The 17,747-nt window shown below is 42.8% G+C and overlaps 1 protein-coding gene across 1 annotated transcript; it reads right to left on the bottom strand.

The window, feature by feature from the left end:
* Positions 1-13,133: 13,133 nt before the first annotated feature.
* Positions 13,134-16,456, bottom strand: LOC125481172 (spectrin beta chain, non-erythrocytic 4-like). Its single transcript, XM_048592371.1, has 4 exons — positions 16,398-16,456; positions 16,028-16,201; positions 15,533-15,575; positions 13,134-13,734 (listed from the first exon to the last, which is right to left on the bottom strand). Exons 1-4 carry the CDS (start codon positions 16,412-16,414, stop codon positions 13,570-13,572), a joined length of 399 nt encoding a protein of 132 aa, XP_048448328.1. The 5' UTR covers positions 16,415-16,456; the 3' UTR covers positions 13,134-13,569.
* Positions 16,457-17,747: the final 1,291 nt, after the last annotated feature.

Here is a 17,747-nt window from a genome sequence, read left to right as displayed (position 1 = left end):
TTTCAGCTCAGCTCCATTCTCCAGAATCTTTGTTGCACCTCTTTCAGAGGTGTTGTCCAGTACTGGGTTGAACCAGAGTTTGGTATAGAGTGAAACCCTTTGCAGTTCTGTTCTCTTAAGATAAAGGGCAACATTGAAAAGATTTTCAAACTTTTTTGTATCTATTCACTAGTTTGTTGTGATTTCCAATCTTGGGCCTTTAAATCTCCCGTTCTTATCCCATTCCAAACTTCACATTAGGACATAGAACAGTACAGCATAGGAATGGGCCCTTTGGCCCACGATGTTGTGCCGAACATGATGCAAAATTAAACTAATCCCTTCTGCCTGCCTTTGGTCCATAACCCTCCATTCCTTGCATATCCATGTGCTTATCTTAAAAGTCCCTTAACCACCCCTATCGTATCTGCCTCCACCACCCCCTGGCAGCATGTTCCAGACACCTACCACTTTCTGTGTAAAAGACTTGCCCCTCACATCTCCTTTGAATGTTCCCCCGCATTTTAGACATTTCAATGCTGGGAAAAACATTCTGACCATCAACCCTATCTATGCATCTCATATATTTATAGACTTCTATCAAATCTCCACTCAGCCTCTGCCACTTCAGAGAAAACAACCTGACTTTTTCTAGCCTCTCCTTATAGTTCATACCCTCTAATCCATGCAGCGTCCTGGTAAACCTCTTCTGCACCCTCTCCAAAGCCTCCACATCCTTCCTGTAATGTAACAACCAGAATTGAACCAATACTCTAAGTGTGGCTTAACCAAAGTCTTACAAAGCTGCAACATGACATCCTGACTCTTGTACTCAATTCCCCGACCAATAAAAGCAAGTATGCCATACACCTTCTTTACCACCCTATCTATGTGCATGCCCACTTTCAGGGAATTGTGGACTTGAACCCCAAAATCCCTCTGGTACATCAATGCTGTTCAGTCTCCTTCCAGGAACTGTATACTTTTCCTTAACATTTGATCTCCCAAAGTGCAGCACCTCACACTTACCCAGATTATACTGCATCTGCCATTTCTCTGCCCATATCTGAAACTGATCTATATCCCACTGTACCCTTTGACAACCTTCTACATTATCCACATTAAATAGTAAATATTCTGATCCATTTTTCTCTTCAGTTTAAAGAGGATGACTTTACATTTCCTCAAACTGAGGTTCACCTGCTACAGTTTGGCCCACACACTTCAGCTATTAATGTCTCATTGCAACACCCTCCACCCAACAACTCAATTTACAGTGCCTCCTGACACATCACCCACATACTTGGAGACACAGCTCTCCATTCCCCTCAGAATTTTTGCAAGAGGAATGTATTTCTAGCTGGATGTAAGATTAAAACCATATTGTGGTTGCTATGCTAAAAGGTGCCTTTACTCCAACGTCCACATGACCATACGATATAGGAACATAAGTAGGCCATTCAGCCCATCAATTCTGCTCCACCATTCAATGAGATCATGGCAGATCTGATAATCCTCAACTCCACTTTCCCACCTTTTCCCCATAACCCTTGATTCCTTTATTGAGTAAAAAACTGTCCATCTCAGCCCTGAACACACTTAATGACCCAGCCTTAGCAAACTCCTACAGTAAAGCCTTCCACAAATTCACTACCTTCTGACAGAAGAAATTCCTCCTCAGCTGTCTTAAATGGGTAGCCATTTACTCTGAGATGATGCGCTCCAAAACAAACCTGTCAAGTCCTTGACCATCTTGTATGCTTTTGAAAGGTTGCCTCTCATTCTTCAAAACTTCAAAGGACTACAAGCCCAAATCACTCAACCTCTCCTCCTAAGATGGTCCCTCTCTACCTCGGATCAGCCTCGTTAACTTTCTCTGGACTGCCTCCAATGTCGATATAACTTAGATAAGGAGACTAAAACTGTTCAGAGTATTCCAGTTGTGGTCTGACTAGTACCCTGTATAACAAGACTCCCCCTCCCACTCCCTTAGCGACACGTCTACCCTGGGCCTCCTCCAATGAGGTCACACGTAAACTGGAGGAACAACACCTCACATTCTGCCTCAGGAGCTTACAGCCTAATGGCCTCAACATAGAATTTACCAGCTTCAAAATCTCCCCACCCCCAGCCTCATTCCATGTCCAGCCCTCCCTCTCATTCCCACCTCCTTGACCTGATACAAGCCATCCATCTTCCTTCTCACCTATCTGCCCCACCCTTCCCATTGACCAATCTCCAAAACCCCCAACCTGCCACCTATCCCACATATCACCACCCCACCTATCTCACCCCACCCCCACCCCCCTCCCTCAATTTATTTCTTCCCCCTCCCCAGCCCTGATGAAGGGTCCACACCTGAAGTGTCGACTTTCCTGTGCTGCAGCCTTCTGTAGCTTTTCTCCAAGTATAGTATTCCACTCCTCAATTCTTCCTGCTAAATTATATAACATCACATTTTCTCATATTATACTCCATCTGCAAAGTTTTTACCCACTCGTTTAACCTGTTTATATCCCTCTGTAAACACTTTCATGTCATCCTCACTACTTCCCTTCCCACCCTTTTTGTGTCATTTGCAAACTTGCAATAGTACATTCACTTTCCTCATCCAAGATATTGAAATATATTGTGAATAACAGTGGCCTCAACACTGATCCCTGTGGCATTCTACTCGTTTTAGGTTGCCATCCTGAAAATGCCGCCTTTCCAAGTCTGCTTTCTATTACAACAAAAATAAAGTTGCTGGAAAAGCTCAGCAGGTCTGGCAGCATCTGTGGAGGAGAAAACAGAGTTAACGTTTCGGGTCCGGTGACCCTTCCTCAGAACTGATAACTTCTATTAATTAGCCAATTCTCTATCCACGCTAATAGGGTACCTCCAACACCATAGGCATACATGGTACCTTAACATATTCCTTTTGGAAATCCAAATATATTACATCCACTGCTTCCTCTTTATCTACGCTGCTTGTTCCCTTCTCAAAGAATTCTAGTAAATTTGTCAAGCATGATTTACCCTTCATGAAGCCATGCAGTCTCTGCTTTGTCATATTATACATTTCCAAATGCTTTGCTATTACATCCTTCATAATAGACTCTATCATTTTCCCAATAAGTGATATTGAGCTAACTGGCTTATAAGCACCTGTTTTTTTTTTGTCTCTTTCCTTTTTAAATAGGGTGTTACTTTGGCAATTTTCCAATCCTCTGGGACTTTTCCACAATCTAAGAATTCTGAGAAGATTAGTACCAAGTCCATTCACTATCTCTGTTGCTACTTCCTTTAATATCCTAGGACACATCCCATCAGGTCTTTAATTAATCTTGTCTCACCAAACAATACCAATAATGACCATTCAAAAAGGTCAGTCCCATCTCTGGAAAAAGAATGTTTTAAAACCCCTTAGCAAAAGGTGACAGAAATGTTCTCAGCTGTTATTTATTCCACTATTCAAGCTTTTTTTTCACTTTAGTAATGAATAAAAAGACTACAAGTCAAATGACACAGCAAATTACACCCTGCACTTGTACCAATGTAATGACCAATGTTAGCCCATGTGGATCTGGTTTGAGCAAGAGGCCAATGTAGTGTTCACCCATTGTGGGCCACGTGTGGTTTGGGCCCAGAGTGAGCCCAAGTGGTTTTGACCCAATGTGATGTGGTTCCAGTGCACTTTGAGCCCAATAAGGTGTAGACCTAGTGTGGCGCAGGACCAGTGTCGTGCAGCCTCAATATATCACAGGCCAGAGTGGTGTGTGCCAGTATGGTGCGAGCCTAATACAGTCTCGGGCCTTGTGAACCCAGTGTGAGAGTCCAGTGTGAGCCTGGTACTTTCCCAGTGTGAAAATAGTGTGGACTCACTGTAAGCCATATTCTTTTAAAACAAACTGGAAGGTTAACAAAGATGAAATGTAGCATCTTATTATAGTTATAATTGTGATTGAGTGTGGAAAGACTTTGCATTGAATCAGAGAATTGTAGCGGTGCTCCTGTATCATGTAAACACTTTGGGCTGAATTCCTGTAATTCAACTACAAAGGGCAGTGCTTACCCAGTTCACAACATGGCAAGTTGCTGCAAGCGGAAGATGGAAAAAGTAGCTCAACACAGGCATCTGTAAGCTGAGTGAACAGGATGAATAATTAGCATATCTTTAACAAATTTGATGGAAGTTAATGAACAGGACAGTGTCCGAAACAGGAAGTGTAAGTTTGAATCAAAAATTGTCAAAGCAAATTTTGGCAATTTAATGTCAAAGGTTCAGAAAGCAAAGAGTGTGTGTGAGAGAGAGAGGGGGACAGAAAGAGTACGAGAAGAGTGAGAAAGATTAGGAGAGAATCAGACAAAAGGGGAAAAAAATCAGTTTTTCATATGAGGCTTCACACATGTAAAAGCTAATTTTCAGTGACAGAAAGCTTGGCTAGCAGTAACTAACACTTATCATACCATTAAAAAGGGTATTAGGCTGATTGAGACAAAGTTTAGACATTGGCACAAGTTTAGACCATGTTCTTGATGCCAGTAGAGGAACTACACTGTTCAGTGCAGTGCTGCACTGGTGGTACCTGGACAAAAACATTTGGATAATTGTGATAAACTACTCATCGTAGCCTTGATGAAAATTGTGTACTATTTCAGCGAGGCCATTAGCCTCTGCATTACTGTTATAATAAATTCTTTAATCCAAGATAGTCACATTCAACTATTTCCCTGTTTTTATTCCAATGACGTTAGTTAGTGGAGCCTGTGGCAAGGCATGTTATGTTGTAATAATCCTCTTTGTGAAAATATTAGAAACATTCAACACTTATTTGGTTAAAGCTTTCAAAATTAATTCCCTCTTAACCTTTTTAACGCTTAGTAAAAAGCTCAACTTTCCACGAATAACAGCTATATAATGGGGTGGTATTACTGTAACTGGGACCTAACCAATGTCTTGTGTGAATTCACCCTCACCTCCTTTAAATGCAGTGCTTATTTCTGAAATACAGAATTATATTAATCATTTTTATGCTCTTTGCTTCCTTCCCCCACCTGGGAACACGCCTATCTTTATCTCAAGCAGCTCGCTGATGCATTTTGCCCATCTTCTCTCGATCTCTCATACACACATATGGGAATGCAAACTCATAGCTTCTAGCCCAAAGGGAGGTAAACTACCTTGTGTCACAACTACTCCAAGTTTTTGCCACTGTCCTTTTCCAAAACTTGAACTTTATATATTCCAGTATTCCACTGCATCATCCTTTAACTGGTTTTCTTCCATCTGTGTTCTGGGATCTTCCTTGGATTGTTTTGATTCTAACTTAATATCATTCCTATTGTGGATCCAGCCAAATTAAATATATCAATAAACATACAAGGAAGGTGACACCTTATGGTATTATCACCAGACTATCAAAACAGAGACCCCCATAATGTTCTGGGTACCCAGGTTCAAATTCCACCACAGCAGATGGTAAAATTGAATGCAATTTTAAAAACCTGGAATTAAGAGTCTAATAATGCCCATTGATTGTCAGGAGAAACGCATCTAGTTCACTAATGTCCTTTAGGGAAGGAAAATGCTGGTCCGGTCTGGCCTACACATGACTCCAGACCAACAGCAAGATGCTGACTCTTAACTGCCCTCTAAGCAATCTGGATGGCCTAGCCATGTATGGATTTTAAAAATACAAGAACGACACTATCTAAGTACTTTCAAATGTTTGGTGATATAACTTTTGAAAAATGTAGAAAGGATTTTTCTTCTGGCACTTCCTTCTTGAAAGGATTTGAAATTGCAGAGACAGCATATTGTGTGAGTGTGACTGTGGCTAAGAAATGTTGAACCGTAACAACAGCAGCAATAATAAACTCTGTTCCAAGAAACAGCTTTTAAGCCCTGGCTCACGGCATTTCCAATATTCATTTGCAGGAACTGAATCCCTTTCAGATTGTAATGGAGAAACTGTAATGATCAACCAATTAGATTACTTTTAGTGATTTATAGTGTTTGTCGCAGAACTAACCAATTCAATTTTTGTCTTTTTGGGATCAGTAGAGGTTTTGATCACATAGTTCTTGGCTTGTCTGAGCCTAAACTGCAGTCGGACATTCAAGGAATTATGCAATGATACAAAATGGAAGCGGTCTATTCAGCCCATTGTATACACTGCCAGCTCTTTGCTCAAGCTTTGCAATTAATCCCATTCCATCGCATTTCCCCATATCATGGGAAGGTTTTCCCCTTCAAGAACTTATTCTGGTTCCTGACCCTTCCTCCACTGAAAGGTTTCTCTTCATTTGCCCTATTAATTCAGAATCACTGAATGGCCTTCTTCTGTGCTATAACCATTCAGGCCATCCTGTCTGCTCCACCTCTCCATGGGAGCAATTCCCCTTGTGCTGCTTCTCGGCCCCTTCTTCCTTTTCAGATAATGATGCTTTTTGAAAGCCTCGAATAAACTGCTCCAACACATTCTCAGACAATGCAAACCAAATCCTAACCACTCACTGCATGAAAAAACTTTTCTACATATCACCATTGCTTCTTTTACCACTCACCCTAAATCATACTCTCTCATTCCCAATCTTTCAATCAATGGGAAATAAGAAAAGAACTGCGGATGCTGTAAATCAGGAAACAAAACAGAAATTGCTGAAAAAGCTCAGCAGGTCTGGCAGCATCTGTGGAGGAAAAAACAGAGTTAATGTTTCGGGTCCGGTGACCCTACCTCAGGATTCTGAGGAAGGGTCGTCAGCGGCCCCGAAACATTAACTCTGTTTCCTTCACAGATGCTGCCAGACCTGCTGAGCTTTTCCAGCAATTTCTGTTTTGTTTCCTTTCAATCAATGGGAATGGTTTCTCCCTAATGACTCTGCGCAGACCCCTCATGACTATGAACAACTTCATGGATCATCTTTTAACCTTCTCCACTATTTGAGTAAATCTCCTCTTTGAGATCTTTAGATCAGTCCTGAAGCAAAGCCTCCAGAATTGGGTATAATACTAAGCTGGGGCCTCGTTCTTCTTGAGTTCTGTGTCCAAAGGCTGGCCTGTCCTTTCCAGCAGCATCGGACGGGATGAGACAGGACTGGGATCCACCCCACTTGGAATCGGATTGAACCCTGTGCTTGGTCAGCAGCAATTTGATTTACACCAGTTGCTCAAACCACTCATTCCCACCTTCTGGCACAGAGACAAAAGAGCTACAAATCAGACCAATGCTAACACTCTGATTCCACAATAGTCTTCAAAAGAAAACTGGATGACTACTTAAAGGAGAAGAAGATTCTGAGAATGAACAGTCAGCCATATCCCATTGATCCCTTCAGCTCTAAGATTATATCAAATTCCTTCTTGAAGGTTCAGAATGAATAGGCCCATCTTAACTTAAAGACCAATGAATCATTTAGTTGCCTTATTTTTTCAATCACTCTATAGTAATGAATGTCACGGGCATGACTAAGAAATTATTACACACCATTAGTTGTCCCCCAGAAGGTGGATGGAGGGCCTTAGTCATGAATTGCTGCATCTCAGACAGCAAAGACACATCGACAATGACGTTAAGCAGGGAGTTTTTGACCCAGCAATGACAAAGATGGGAATTGGAATGATATGTGGGCTGGAGGGGAATGTAAAGTTGCCAGTCTTATCCCTTGTCAATGTTCACATGTTTAGGAGGTCCAGTAAAGAGGCCTTGGAGATTTTCTGTTGTATGGTCTGCAGCCACATGGTGAATGAATGTGGAAGGTGTCGATGGGATATCCGTCAAGAGGGTAACTTTTCCCTAACGGTGCTGAGCTTCATGGATGTTGTAAGAACTAGTCACATTCAGGCAAGTGAGGAGTATTCCATCACAATCATGACTTTTACCTCGTCGGTCACTAGAGATTAGAAAGGTGAAACGGAATCTGATTGAAATACATAAAATTGAGATACAGGATCAGCTATGATCATACTGAATGATGCAGCAGGCTCAAAGGGCCAAATGGCCTACTCCTGCATCTAGTTTCTGTATTTCTATGTTTCTATGAAAAGCTTTGCAGAGTCAGGTAATGCTGACCTGTTCTTGCAGTCACAGTTTACATGATAAATGGTTACCAACCTGAAACCTTACCTCTGTTTCTTTCCCCCACAGATGCAGCCTGACCTGCTGACTAATTCTTTACTTTAAGACTGTAAGAAATAGGAACCAGAGTAGGCTGTTTGGCCCTGTTTGGCCCCTTCTGCCTGCTCCAACATTCAATAGGATCATGATGGCAGATCTGACATTCCTCACATCCAACTTACCAATTTTCTCCATAACCCTTAATACCCCCACTGATCAATAATCTACCCATTTCAGCTTTAAAGACACACAAGGCCTCTGCTCCCACAGCTGACTGTGGCAAAAAGTTCCAAAGGCTCTCAATCCTCTGAGACGAAATTCCTCCTCATCTCAATCTTAAATTGATACTTCTTTATTCTGAAACTATGCCGTCTGGACTTAGATTGTCCCATGAGGAGAAACACCTTCTCAGTACTTACCCTGTCCCCCCTTAAAAATCCTATACGTGTCTGTGCTTCCTGTGGCTGACTCAATGACCTTCTGATAACTGGTGTCACCCGCCCCCAATCTCAAGATTGATGAGGAGGATTTGGTAATGGTAATGACATAGGGAGGTGGTCATGAATTCCCTTGTTGCCTGATACTTGTGGTGTAAATACGACTTGGGACAAGAGTGGATATTGTCCAGGTTTTGGCTACAAGTGGGTACTGAATGCTTCAAAATTAGAGTTGCAAATGGACCTGCACACTGTGCAATCATCAGCTATTATACCTCATGATGGAGGCATAGTCATTGTTACAATTGAGGTTTACAAGATTGGTATGTTTTGAACTTGTCTTTAAGGTAAAATGGTGAGGGTCACGTGGCCTATTCTGAAGTCTGCCTGATGGTGAGCCTGGGTGGTTCAATTGTTAAAGATCAAAGGAAGGGTCAGATTTGTTTTACTGGGAAGTGCAAAGCATCTATGCACAGAGACAACGGCAGAAGCCTGTGTTTTAACACTGGAGAAATCCTATCAAAGTGTTGAGAATTGGGATGCAAATACTTGTGCTTTATATTGTCCATTTAACTCCAAGATGAAAGAGATTTGTATTCTCAGGTATAGTTAATTAGTTTTTCTACCTAGATCAAAGATCCATGTGATTCACAATCATGGGGAAGGATACAGAGAATACCAGCATAAAGGCCGGGTTACAGATTTTCTTAGAATATCACAGACAGACAGAAGTTTTGTGCGGTAAGCAGTGAGAAGAGGATGCTTGGCTTTGCAAACTGTCACAGCTGGATGTCAGAGGCAGACAATCTCTCGCTGAAGAAAAGCATCTTGCAGGCTTCTGTGGATTTCAGGAAGAATTGTCCTGACATGGCCAGAGGGGAAAAGTAATTGGGACATGCTTCATGGCTGGTAGTAGATTGAAGAAACGCTCCAAATGCCTGAAGACAATCACTCAAAGTTACTACTGAGCAAAACAGGGACATGGGAGCCAAATGGAAACTGGGAGTAATTGAGGCCTGTTTGCTAACAGGAGTGCAATTCCGTCAGGAGTGAAATGAGTAATAAATACAAAGGGAACATCCACCTCTGTAGTTTAAAGTAAAAATCACCTACATAAAAAAGTAGTGTTTAATCAATAGTGCTTTTAGTCATTTGTTATAGTAAAATCTTTGAAATGTCAAATCTTGTGTCATTCTTTCAGTTACCAACTAAAAGTTGAATCTCTTTTAAAAGTCGCTCTGGCGTTCTTAACATGATTGAAGTAGTCAGAGATGGTTGTACCTAAGACACTACCTGGACGAACTTTGACAATGTCCTAGGGTTGAGATGGTTGGTCTCCAACAGCCACAACCTTCTTTATGTTACCTCTGGCTCCAACCAGTGAAGAGATTTCTTCCAATTCTCACTGACTTCAGATTTACTAGGGCTCCTTGATGCCATGTGTTTTCAAATGCTGTCATGATTTCCAAACGAGTCACTTGCACTGCATCTCTGGAATTCAGCAATTTGCCCATATTTGGATCAAGGTGCAATAGGCCCTATAGCATGATATCAGTCATTTCAACACTGTGTATCATTTTTGAATTAGAAGTAAATTGATGTGGAGGTAATAGGATTGTCCTGCTTTTGTGTTCAGGATATTTCTTGGTCGAGTAGATGACAGTGTTGTCAATGTAATGGAACAGCTTAGTTTAGCCGTAAGTGCGGTCTTCCTGGAGCACAAATCTTCAGCACTACAGCTGGGATGTTTATGAGGGCCTGTAACCTTTGTTAGATCCAGTCTGTTCAGCTATTCCTTGACAAAAATGTGGCGAGAATCAAATTGGCTGAGGACTGTTATCTTTAAAGTTATGGGGACCTCAGGAGGAGATCAAGAAAGAGCATAATAGCCACTTCTGGCTGAAGATGACTATCGCCACTCCAGCCTTGGTCATTCACTTTTGAATATGGTGTCTGGTTGTTGCTAATGTTTGTGGAGCCTCCTCTTTCCATGAGCTGCTTATCATGTGGCTGAACATAGCAGGACTGCAGAGTTTCCACCAGACCTGTTTGGCTTTACTAGGTTAAAGGCACTATATAAATGCGAGTTGCTTTTGTTGACCGATTGAAAGATCATTTTGCTCTAGTCTGTAGCTTGCTGCTTCTGCCCATTGACAATTCCTTACCCGGTTCTCAGTACTTTGTACAGTGGGTGTCACAGTCTCACTCGGGCAAGTCTCATGCTGTCCAGGAAGGCAAACTCTCATTCCAAACTTCAGAACTGATTGCTCCTGCCAAACTGTTGATCAAAGTGTTCATGTGCTCTGCAAGTGCGACTAAATCTTGGCTAAACAAACTCATTATAATTTGGATATATCTCAATGAATCTCCGGGAGGGGGGGGGGGGGGGGGGCTCACAGAAAGATCAAGACAGTAATCAGTAAATCAATGGAATGGTATTCATCTGAAAAATAGCCTCACAAATATTTTTTCCCATATTTTTGCCTCAGAGTGCAGAAAGGCTGAAATGGAGAAGAATTCTGGGCTGATAACCAATCCCGTCCCTACTTGTGGTCCTTCTGAATCTCTGTTTACAATAACGATTCTAAGGTCTGGGTCAGTTCGGAGTACTGGGACAACAGGAAACAACTAAGTAACTATTAAATTCACTAACCCTGAGTCGAGTCCACTTTATACATGGTTGAAGGCTCCCAATAACATGGTGCCCTCCTTCTCACAGATCTGAAAGAGCAGCCAGTGCTGACCCTGGTCCCTATCGTTGCAAAGGGTTCACTCTCTGACCTCCCAAGCCGTCCTGATGCCTGCAGAGGAGTCGTGGGCTTGATCCCACCTTGATCAGGTTGACATGTGAACAGAGAGAGTGAGAACACATCCCCAAGAAACAGAAGTCAGTACCCCAATTGCTGGGAACCCACAAATGATAGCAGCAATCTAGAACTGTGCAGGATAACTGAATCGTGCCAAATGCCCAGGAATCTGACCTTGAACTGCCTCTTCTGATGGAGGAGATAAATATCTATGGAGTGAAAGCTGTTGCAGTTCTTTGGTGGATCATTCCCAGCTGTGAGGATGTGACAGTAATATACACAAAGGACAGCTTGGCCTCCTGGAAACTCAATAATTTAGGTTCAGACTTCATGATCCCAGACAAGGTGAAATCTGTTTTTGGGGCATCAGTCACCCATTCCATCCTGCACACTCTGGATGCTGATTCCCTCAAATGTTCAAGGTGAGTGCAATTTTGTCAGCTGTGCCGACTCTCCAACAGCTTGATGGACTGGACCATCACTGCTGTGGAAGATAGGGTAGACCCTCTGACTGTGTGCCTGGCTCCATTGTTGCCCACCTAACAAATGCATGGGGTACAATTAGCACTCTGTGAGCTACAGAGAGTTCAGTCAGGGCCAATCTATTCAGTTGGTGAGGGGGTCCGTGTGGTTGTTAGGTAAGTCATGGTGATGAGTGCTCTACTCCTGTTCAGTTCCGCAGAATCCAATTGGACGTCATTCTCTAACTGGGATTGTCTTTGGTCTGAAGTGAATGCATAGCATCCTCAGTTCCTGCTCTATTGCAGCGAGGGATTTTAAAGCCTTCGCCATCTCTGCAGCCAAACGTAGCTCCAAATGCTCTGCTGACACTGGCATCTGTCTCTTCAAGGAGGACGAGATAGGACATATCGTGAGGCAGGTTACCCCCTTCGAGGGCTAAACTCAGGAAATGAACTGTAGCTGCAGAAAGGGCAACACAAATGAAGTAAATGCCAGGCTGCAGGGTGTGAGCTCTTTCTTCCTCTTTCAACTTGAATGAGGTGCACACCAAAGGAAAATTAGCCCCTTACTCTCAGTCATTTTCCCCCAATTACCTCCCCACTAATGGAGATGTGTCTGAGGTCACTGTTACCCATTACCACCAAACTAAAATCACTACAATGGACATGGGCAAACACTGAATTGATTAGTTTAAACCGTTTCAGAGTTTTTCATCCTCTCTGCCGTCTCTAATTTAAGTAGCACCAATAGGTGAGCAAAGAAGGGGACAAGGTGGATACACATCATTAGAAACAATTACTCACTTGAACAGTAAATGCCACCGCAACTCTGGGGGGCCAAATGGCCTGTTTCCATTTTGTAATTTCCATCTATTTCCAAGTAATCAGATGTCATGCCATTGCTTTGTTAGACACGCATTTCTTTCTTACTTTTCTTTGTACTTTTTGAAAAAAGCAAGTCTTGACAAACACTGCTGCAGAGCTGACCCACAAACTGGAACTGCACGGTTTAACGTAAGTGGGCAGCTGCATTCCCTGGATTCTGCCAGGGCTCCTCAATATGACATTTCCAACTTGAATCTTTTCAGGAAGACCAAAGGCATTTTGGTAAAATACTAGGAATTCTGATTGTCCTGTGGTGGGATATGAGCTGTCACAACACCAGAAACCACATTTGGAATGAGTTACTTCACATTTCAAACACTGGGCTCAGATTCATGTTAACAGCAGTATCCATTAGAACACACATATCTCCATCGACACGTAATGAGATGTTAAATAAGCATCTAATCTTAGAGGGTACAAATTTGTAAAGAAGATTAAAACTGAAAGATTTGATAGTGCCCTTTCTTTAATTAACAGAAAAAAAGTTTGGACATTTCTCACATTCACTTATTCTCAAACCAAAATGCAGCTGAACATTTGGAACCGGGGCATTAAGTGACAACTTGGTCCAAAAGCCAACAATCTGATCACGTGCCGGGTCTGAAACATCCGACCAGGACTAGATCCCACACTATTAGGTCAGAGAATTCCAGTCAACAGCCAATTGGATCCACAAATGTGCACCAAAAGCGGAAGAGGATTTTAATAGAAAATTGTCACAGACCCATCCAAAATATGCACTTGCAATTGTCCAACTCCTGTTTAAATTGTCAAATTAAAAACACTAGTTGCTCAGGTTCAAGATGAAACAATTTCTACATCACCAAGTGAGAATCCGTCCCTATAAGCGACTGTAAGGATCCAATCTGTGCAATACAAAGCCAATGGTGTTTTCTTGTCCTCACTTCTTCTTTCCAAAGAGACTGAATCTTCGGTCACTGTCCCGTTTAGGATTGCCTTCATCAGTGGAGGAGGTAGTAAGAGGCATCTGACCGCCTTGCTGAGCGATTTGTGCATGTTCTGTGATGGCTGTGGAAATAGTCTTGATCCAGTTGTTCATTTCCTCCTAAAATGGGGGACATTGAAGAAGCAACAAAAGAAAATCATGTGAATGTATTTGATACAACCATCATCAGGTAACATCAGGTTTCTGTAATGCAATATATACATATTATCCACTACTCAACTGTCCAGAGATAGCCGAATGTACAGCGCCCAGTGTCTCTAGAATATTCTGAGTAACTTCCATTGCTGCAAGACTTATTTTAAAAATTTTTTCATGGGATGTGGGCCAGCATTTGTCTCCCATCTCTAAATGTCCTTGAACTCAGTGGCTTGCTCAGCCATATCAGAGGGCAGTTAAGAGTCAATTGCATTGGGTCTGCAGTCACATGTAGGCCAGATGGGTTAAGGACAGCAGATTTCCTACCGTAAAGGGCACTAGTAAACCAGGTGTGTTTTTACAACTGATAGTACTTCCCCGGTCACCATTACTTTCAATTTGAGATTTATTAATTGAGTTTAAATTCCACAAGCTGCCCTGCTAGGATTTGAACTTGTGCTGCCAGAAAATTAGTCTGCATCTTTGGATTACTAGTCTACTGATATTACCGCTATACCACAGTCTTCCCTTATATTTACATTTTGGTTGAAACCAGTGTTTCTACACTGTTTCCATGCATCTACTGCATTTTGCAATGGTCACCAGGCATGTGAGAGACTCTGCTGTAACTGTAGGCAACTTATTTCATTACTGGAGACCTTTTCTGTGGGCTGACTGCAGCGATTCACTGTCCACACACCACTGGGTAATAATTCAAGATATTGAAGCTAAATGGTTATGATTGTGCAGAGTTAATGTCACTGGTTTAGTAATCCAGAGACCCAGGCTAATATTCAGGAGATATGGGTTCAAAGGCCATTTTGGCCCTGATAGAATTCAAAATAAATTAGAAGAGCCACTTTTAGTGATGGTGACCATCAACAGTTACCGAACCCCAACTGGTTCACTAATGTTCTTTAGGGATGGAAACCTGCTGTCCTTAGCTGATTTGGCCTATATGTGACTCCACACCTGCAGCAATGTGGCTGACTTGTAATTGCATAAGTAAAAGAAACCAAAGCCCAGCTAAGATTAGGATTCCATCACATTAATGCTCTTAGCACCAATCACCTGGGACCATCCCTTCATCTGGCATCAATCCCCAGATCACTCTTCCAGATGGATATCTAGGATCTCCTGCTCAGTTGTTCTGATGTGTTCTTTCAGTGCTGCATTCCACTGAAATGTTTTACTGTCTCACCTCTCCTTGCCTTGACCCTAGCCCTGACATTCACAGTGTGGAACATAGAGAATATGAGCAGGAGTAGGCCATTCAACCCTTTGAGCCTTCTCTGCTATTCAATATGATCATGATTGATCCTCTATCTCAATGCCATACCCCTACTCTCTGTCCTTACGCCTTGATATCTTTAGCCTCTAGAAATCTATTTTTCTTGAATATATCCAGCGACTTGGCCTCCGCAGCCTCCTGAGTGGCGAGTTTTCTCATTATCTCAGTCCAAAATGGCCTAATGTGTATCCTAAGACTGTGACCCCTTGTTCTGGACAACCCCTTCCCTCCCCAACCAGGAGAAACATCATTCTCGCACCCAGTCTGTCCAACCCTGTCAGAGGGTTTTATGTTTTAGTGAGATTCCCTCTCATTCCCCTTATACCCGGTGAGTACAGGCTCAGGAAACCTGACCTCTCCTCGCAAGGTAACCCTGTCATCCTCAGTCTGGGGAACTCTGGCTGCAACCCCTCCATGGTCAGTATCTTCTATTCAGTAAGGAGACCAAAACCTCACAGAAGCGAAGCTCACCTCATCCTTAGCCTGGAACAGGTATTCACTACCGTCATTCATTCTGTCACAATGAGAAAGAAACACAATTAGAAAGTGCGAAGGATGACTCAGATCAAGTATGGAATAAAACTATTCCACGAAACACTTGGCCCTCTCTCCTACTGGCTGTTCACTACTATCATTGCAGTTCACCAATGGGAAATATTTACTCTAACATTCAAAGAGATGTGTTTTCCTGAACGTTATATATTCAACAATGAGGGTCTAGTGAGTTAAGCATAAAAAGTGAGAGAGTGTGCTAATACAAGTATACATGCATTGTTGCAGATGATAACTGAGCAGCCCAGCTGTGTCCACATTACGTCAGTCCTGGCGAGCTGCTTAATGGACCTTTACTCATCTTTACAAATCCATTGTGACTCTTTGAGCCCTAAGGGGCTGGCAGCCGAACATGTTACAAACACGACTTGAAATTGAATCTTATCAAAGTCTCCATTTCTCTGTCACACTCACCGGACTTTAAAGACAAACTTCTTCTTCTTGTAGTTGCTAGCAATTTCGCAGTTGGACTCACTCAGAGTGATGAGAGGCTCTCCATTATAGGTTACTCCTGATTTATATCCCTTGGCATCTTTATAAAAACCCAGGTCTCCTTTGCTAACCACGCAGTATACATTAACCCAGGACCTGAAGGACAAGAGAAGGAGTAGGTATTTAAATTACTTCTGAAGAATGTCACGAAGACGCTGTCACTCAGGCAGGTCAGAGAAACATCAGCCTGTAAAGCAAACATTCACACTGTTATAACATTGTCTTTAAAATTCTTTATGAAGTAGAAGTAAACACATGTTGCCCCAAACATGGATGAAACAAACACTCATACCTACAAACACACTGCATTAAACTACACGCCTGCTAACACATTGCACTAACCAACACGCCTGCTAACACTGCTGCACCAACCCACAAACATACCACACCAACCCACACACCCACAAACGTGCCGCACTGCAAAACAACAGGGAACTCCAGACTAGCGTAGATAGAAAGACCACACATACCAACCAAATACTCAATTATACGAGCAACCACCCCAATGCCCACAAACAGAGCTGCACAAGGACACTATTTAAATGAGCCGCAACACATTGCAGCAACCCGGAACTACACAAAGCAGAACAGGAACACCTATAAGGAGTATTACCTCCGACACAGACCACAACAGGAAGACACAACATGACCAGACTCACTAATCACCCTACTGCACATCAGACATTTCAGAGATGACCACAAGACTACTCAGACCCCAAGGTATCAGAGTAGCCCACAAACCAATAACAACGCTATAACAGCTACTGACGAACATAAATGATCCCATACCCAAAACCGGTGTAATATACAAAATACCACGCAAGGATTTTGAGAAACACTACACAGACCAAACCAGAAGAAAACTGACAGTACGGATACATGAAAACCAACTAGCCACCAACAGACATGACCAATTCTCACTACACATGGACAATGAGGGACTCGAATTCGACTGGGACAACACTGCCATGATCACACAAGCCAAACAGAAAAACACCAGGAAATTCCTGGAGGCCTGGTATTCCAACTGGAACTCCATTAACAAACACATTGAATTAGACCCTGTGTATAAACCACAGAGAAACAGAACCAGAAGTGGTACCAAACACCCCAACAAACTGAGGCATATAAATAACTAGCAAGACAGAACACCGACGCCTCACACGTGGACTGGTGAAGTTATCTAGCAGGGTGATGAAACATTTGCAACCAAACTCACCGGCTTGGGGAGCAAGTCTACAGCCTCATCCACAACCCGAGCAACAAATCGTCATGAAAACACGAAGTACTGGACTAACCCACACACGCCTCCTAACGTACTGCACTAACCCACACACCCGCTAACGTAGCGCACTAACCCACACACCCGCTAATGTACTGGACTAACCCACACACCCACTAACGTACCGCACGAACCAACACACCCACACACCCGCTAACGTACCGCACTAACCCACACGCTCGCTAATGTACCACATTAACCCACACACCCACTAACGTACGGCACTAACCCACACGCCCGCTAACGTACCACACTAACCCACACGCCCACGAAAGTACCGCACTAACCCACACGCCCGCTAACATACCGCACTAACCCACACGCCCACTAACGTACCGCACTAACCCACACGCCCACTAA

This window comes from Rhincodon typus, unplaced genomic scaffold, assembly GCF_021869965.1.
Source record: "Rhincodon typus isolate 14 unplaced genomic scaffold, sRhiTyp1.1 hic_rhity00001106, whole genome shotgun sequence".
In the NCBI taxonomy this organism is placed as follows: Eukaryota; Metazoa; Chordata; class Chondrichthyes; order Orectolobiformes; family Rhincodontidae; genus Rhincodon; species Rhincodon typus.
Note: the sequence above shows the minus strand (reverse complement) of the source record. Positions and strands in the feature narration are given on the sequence as shown.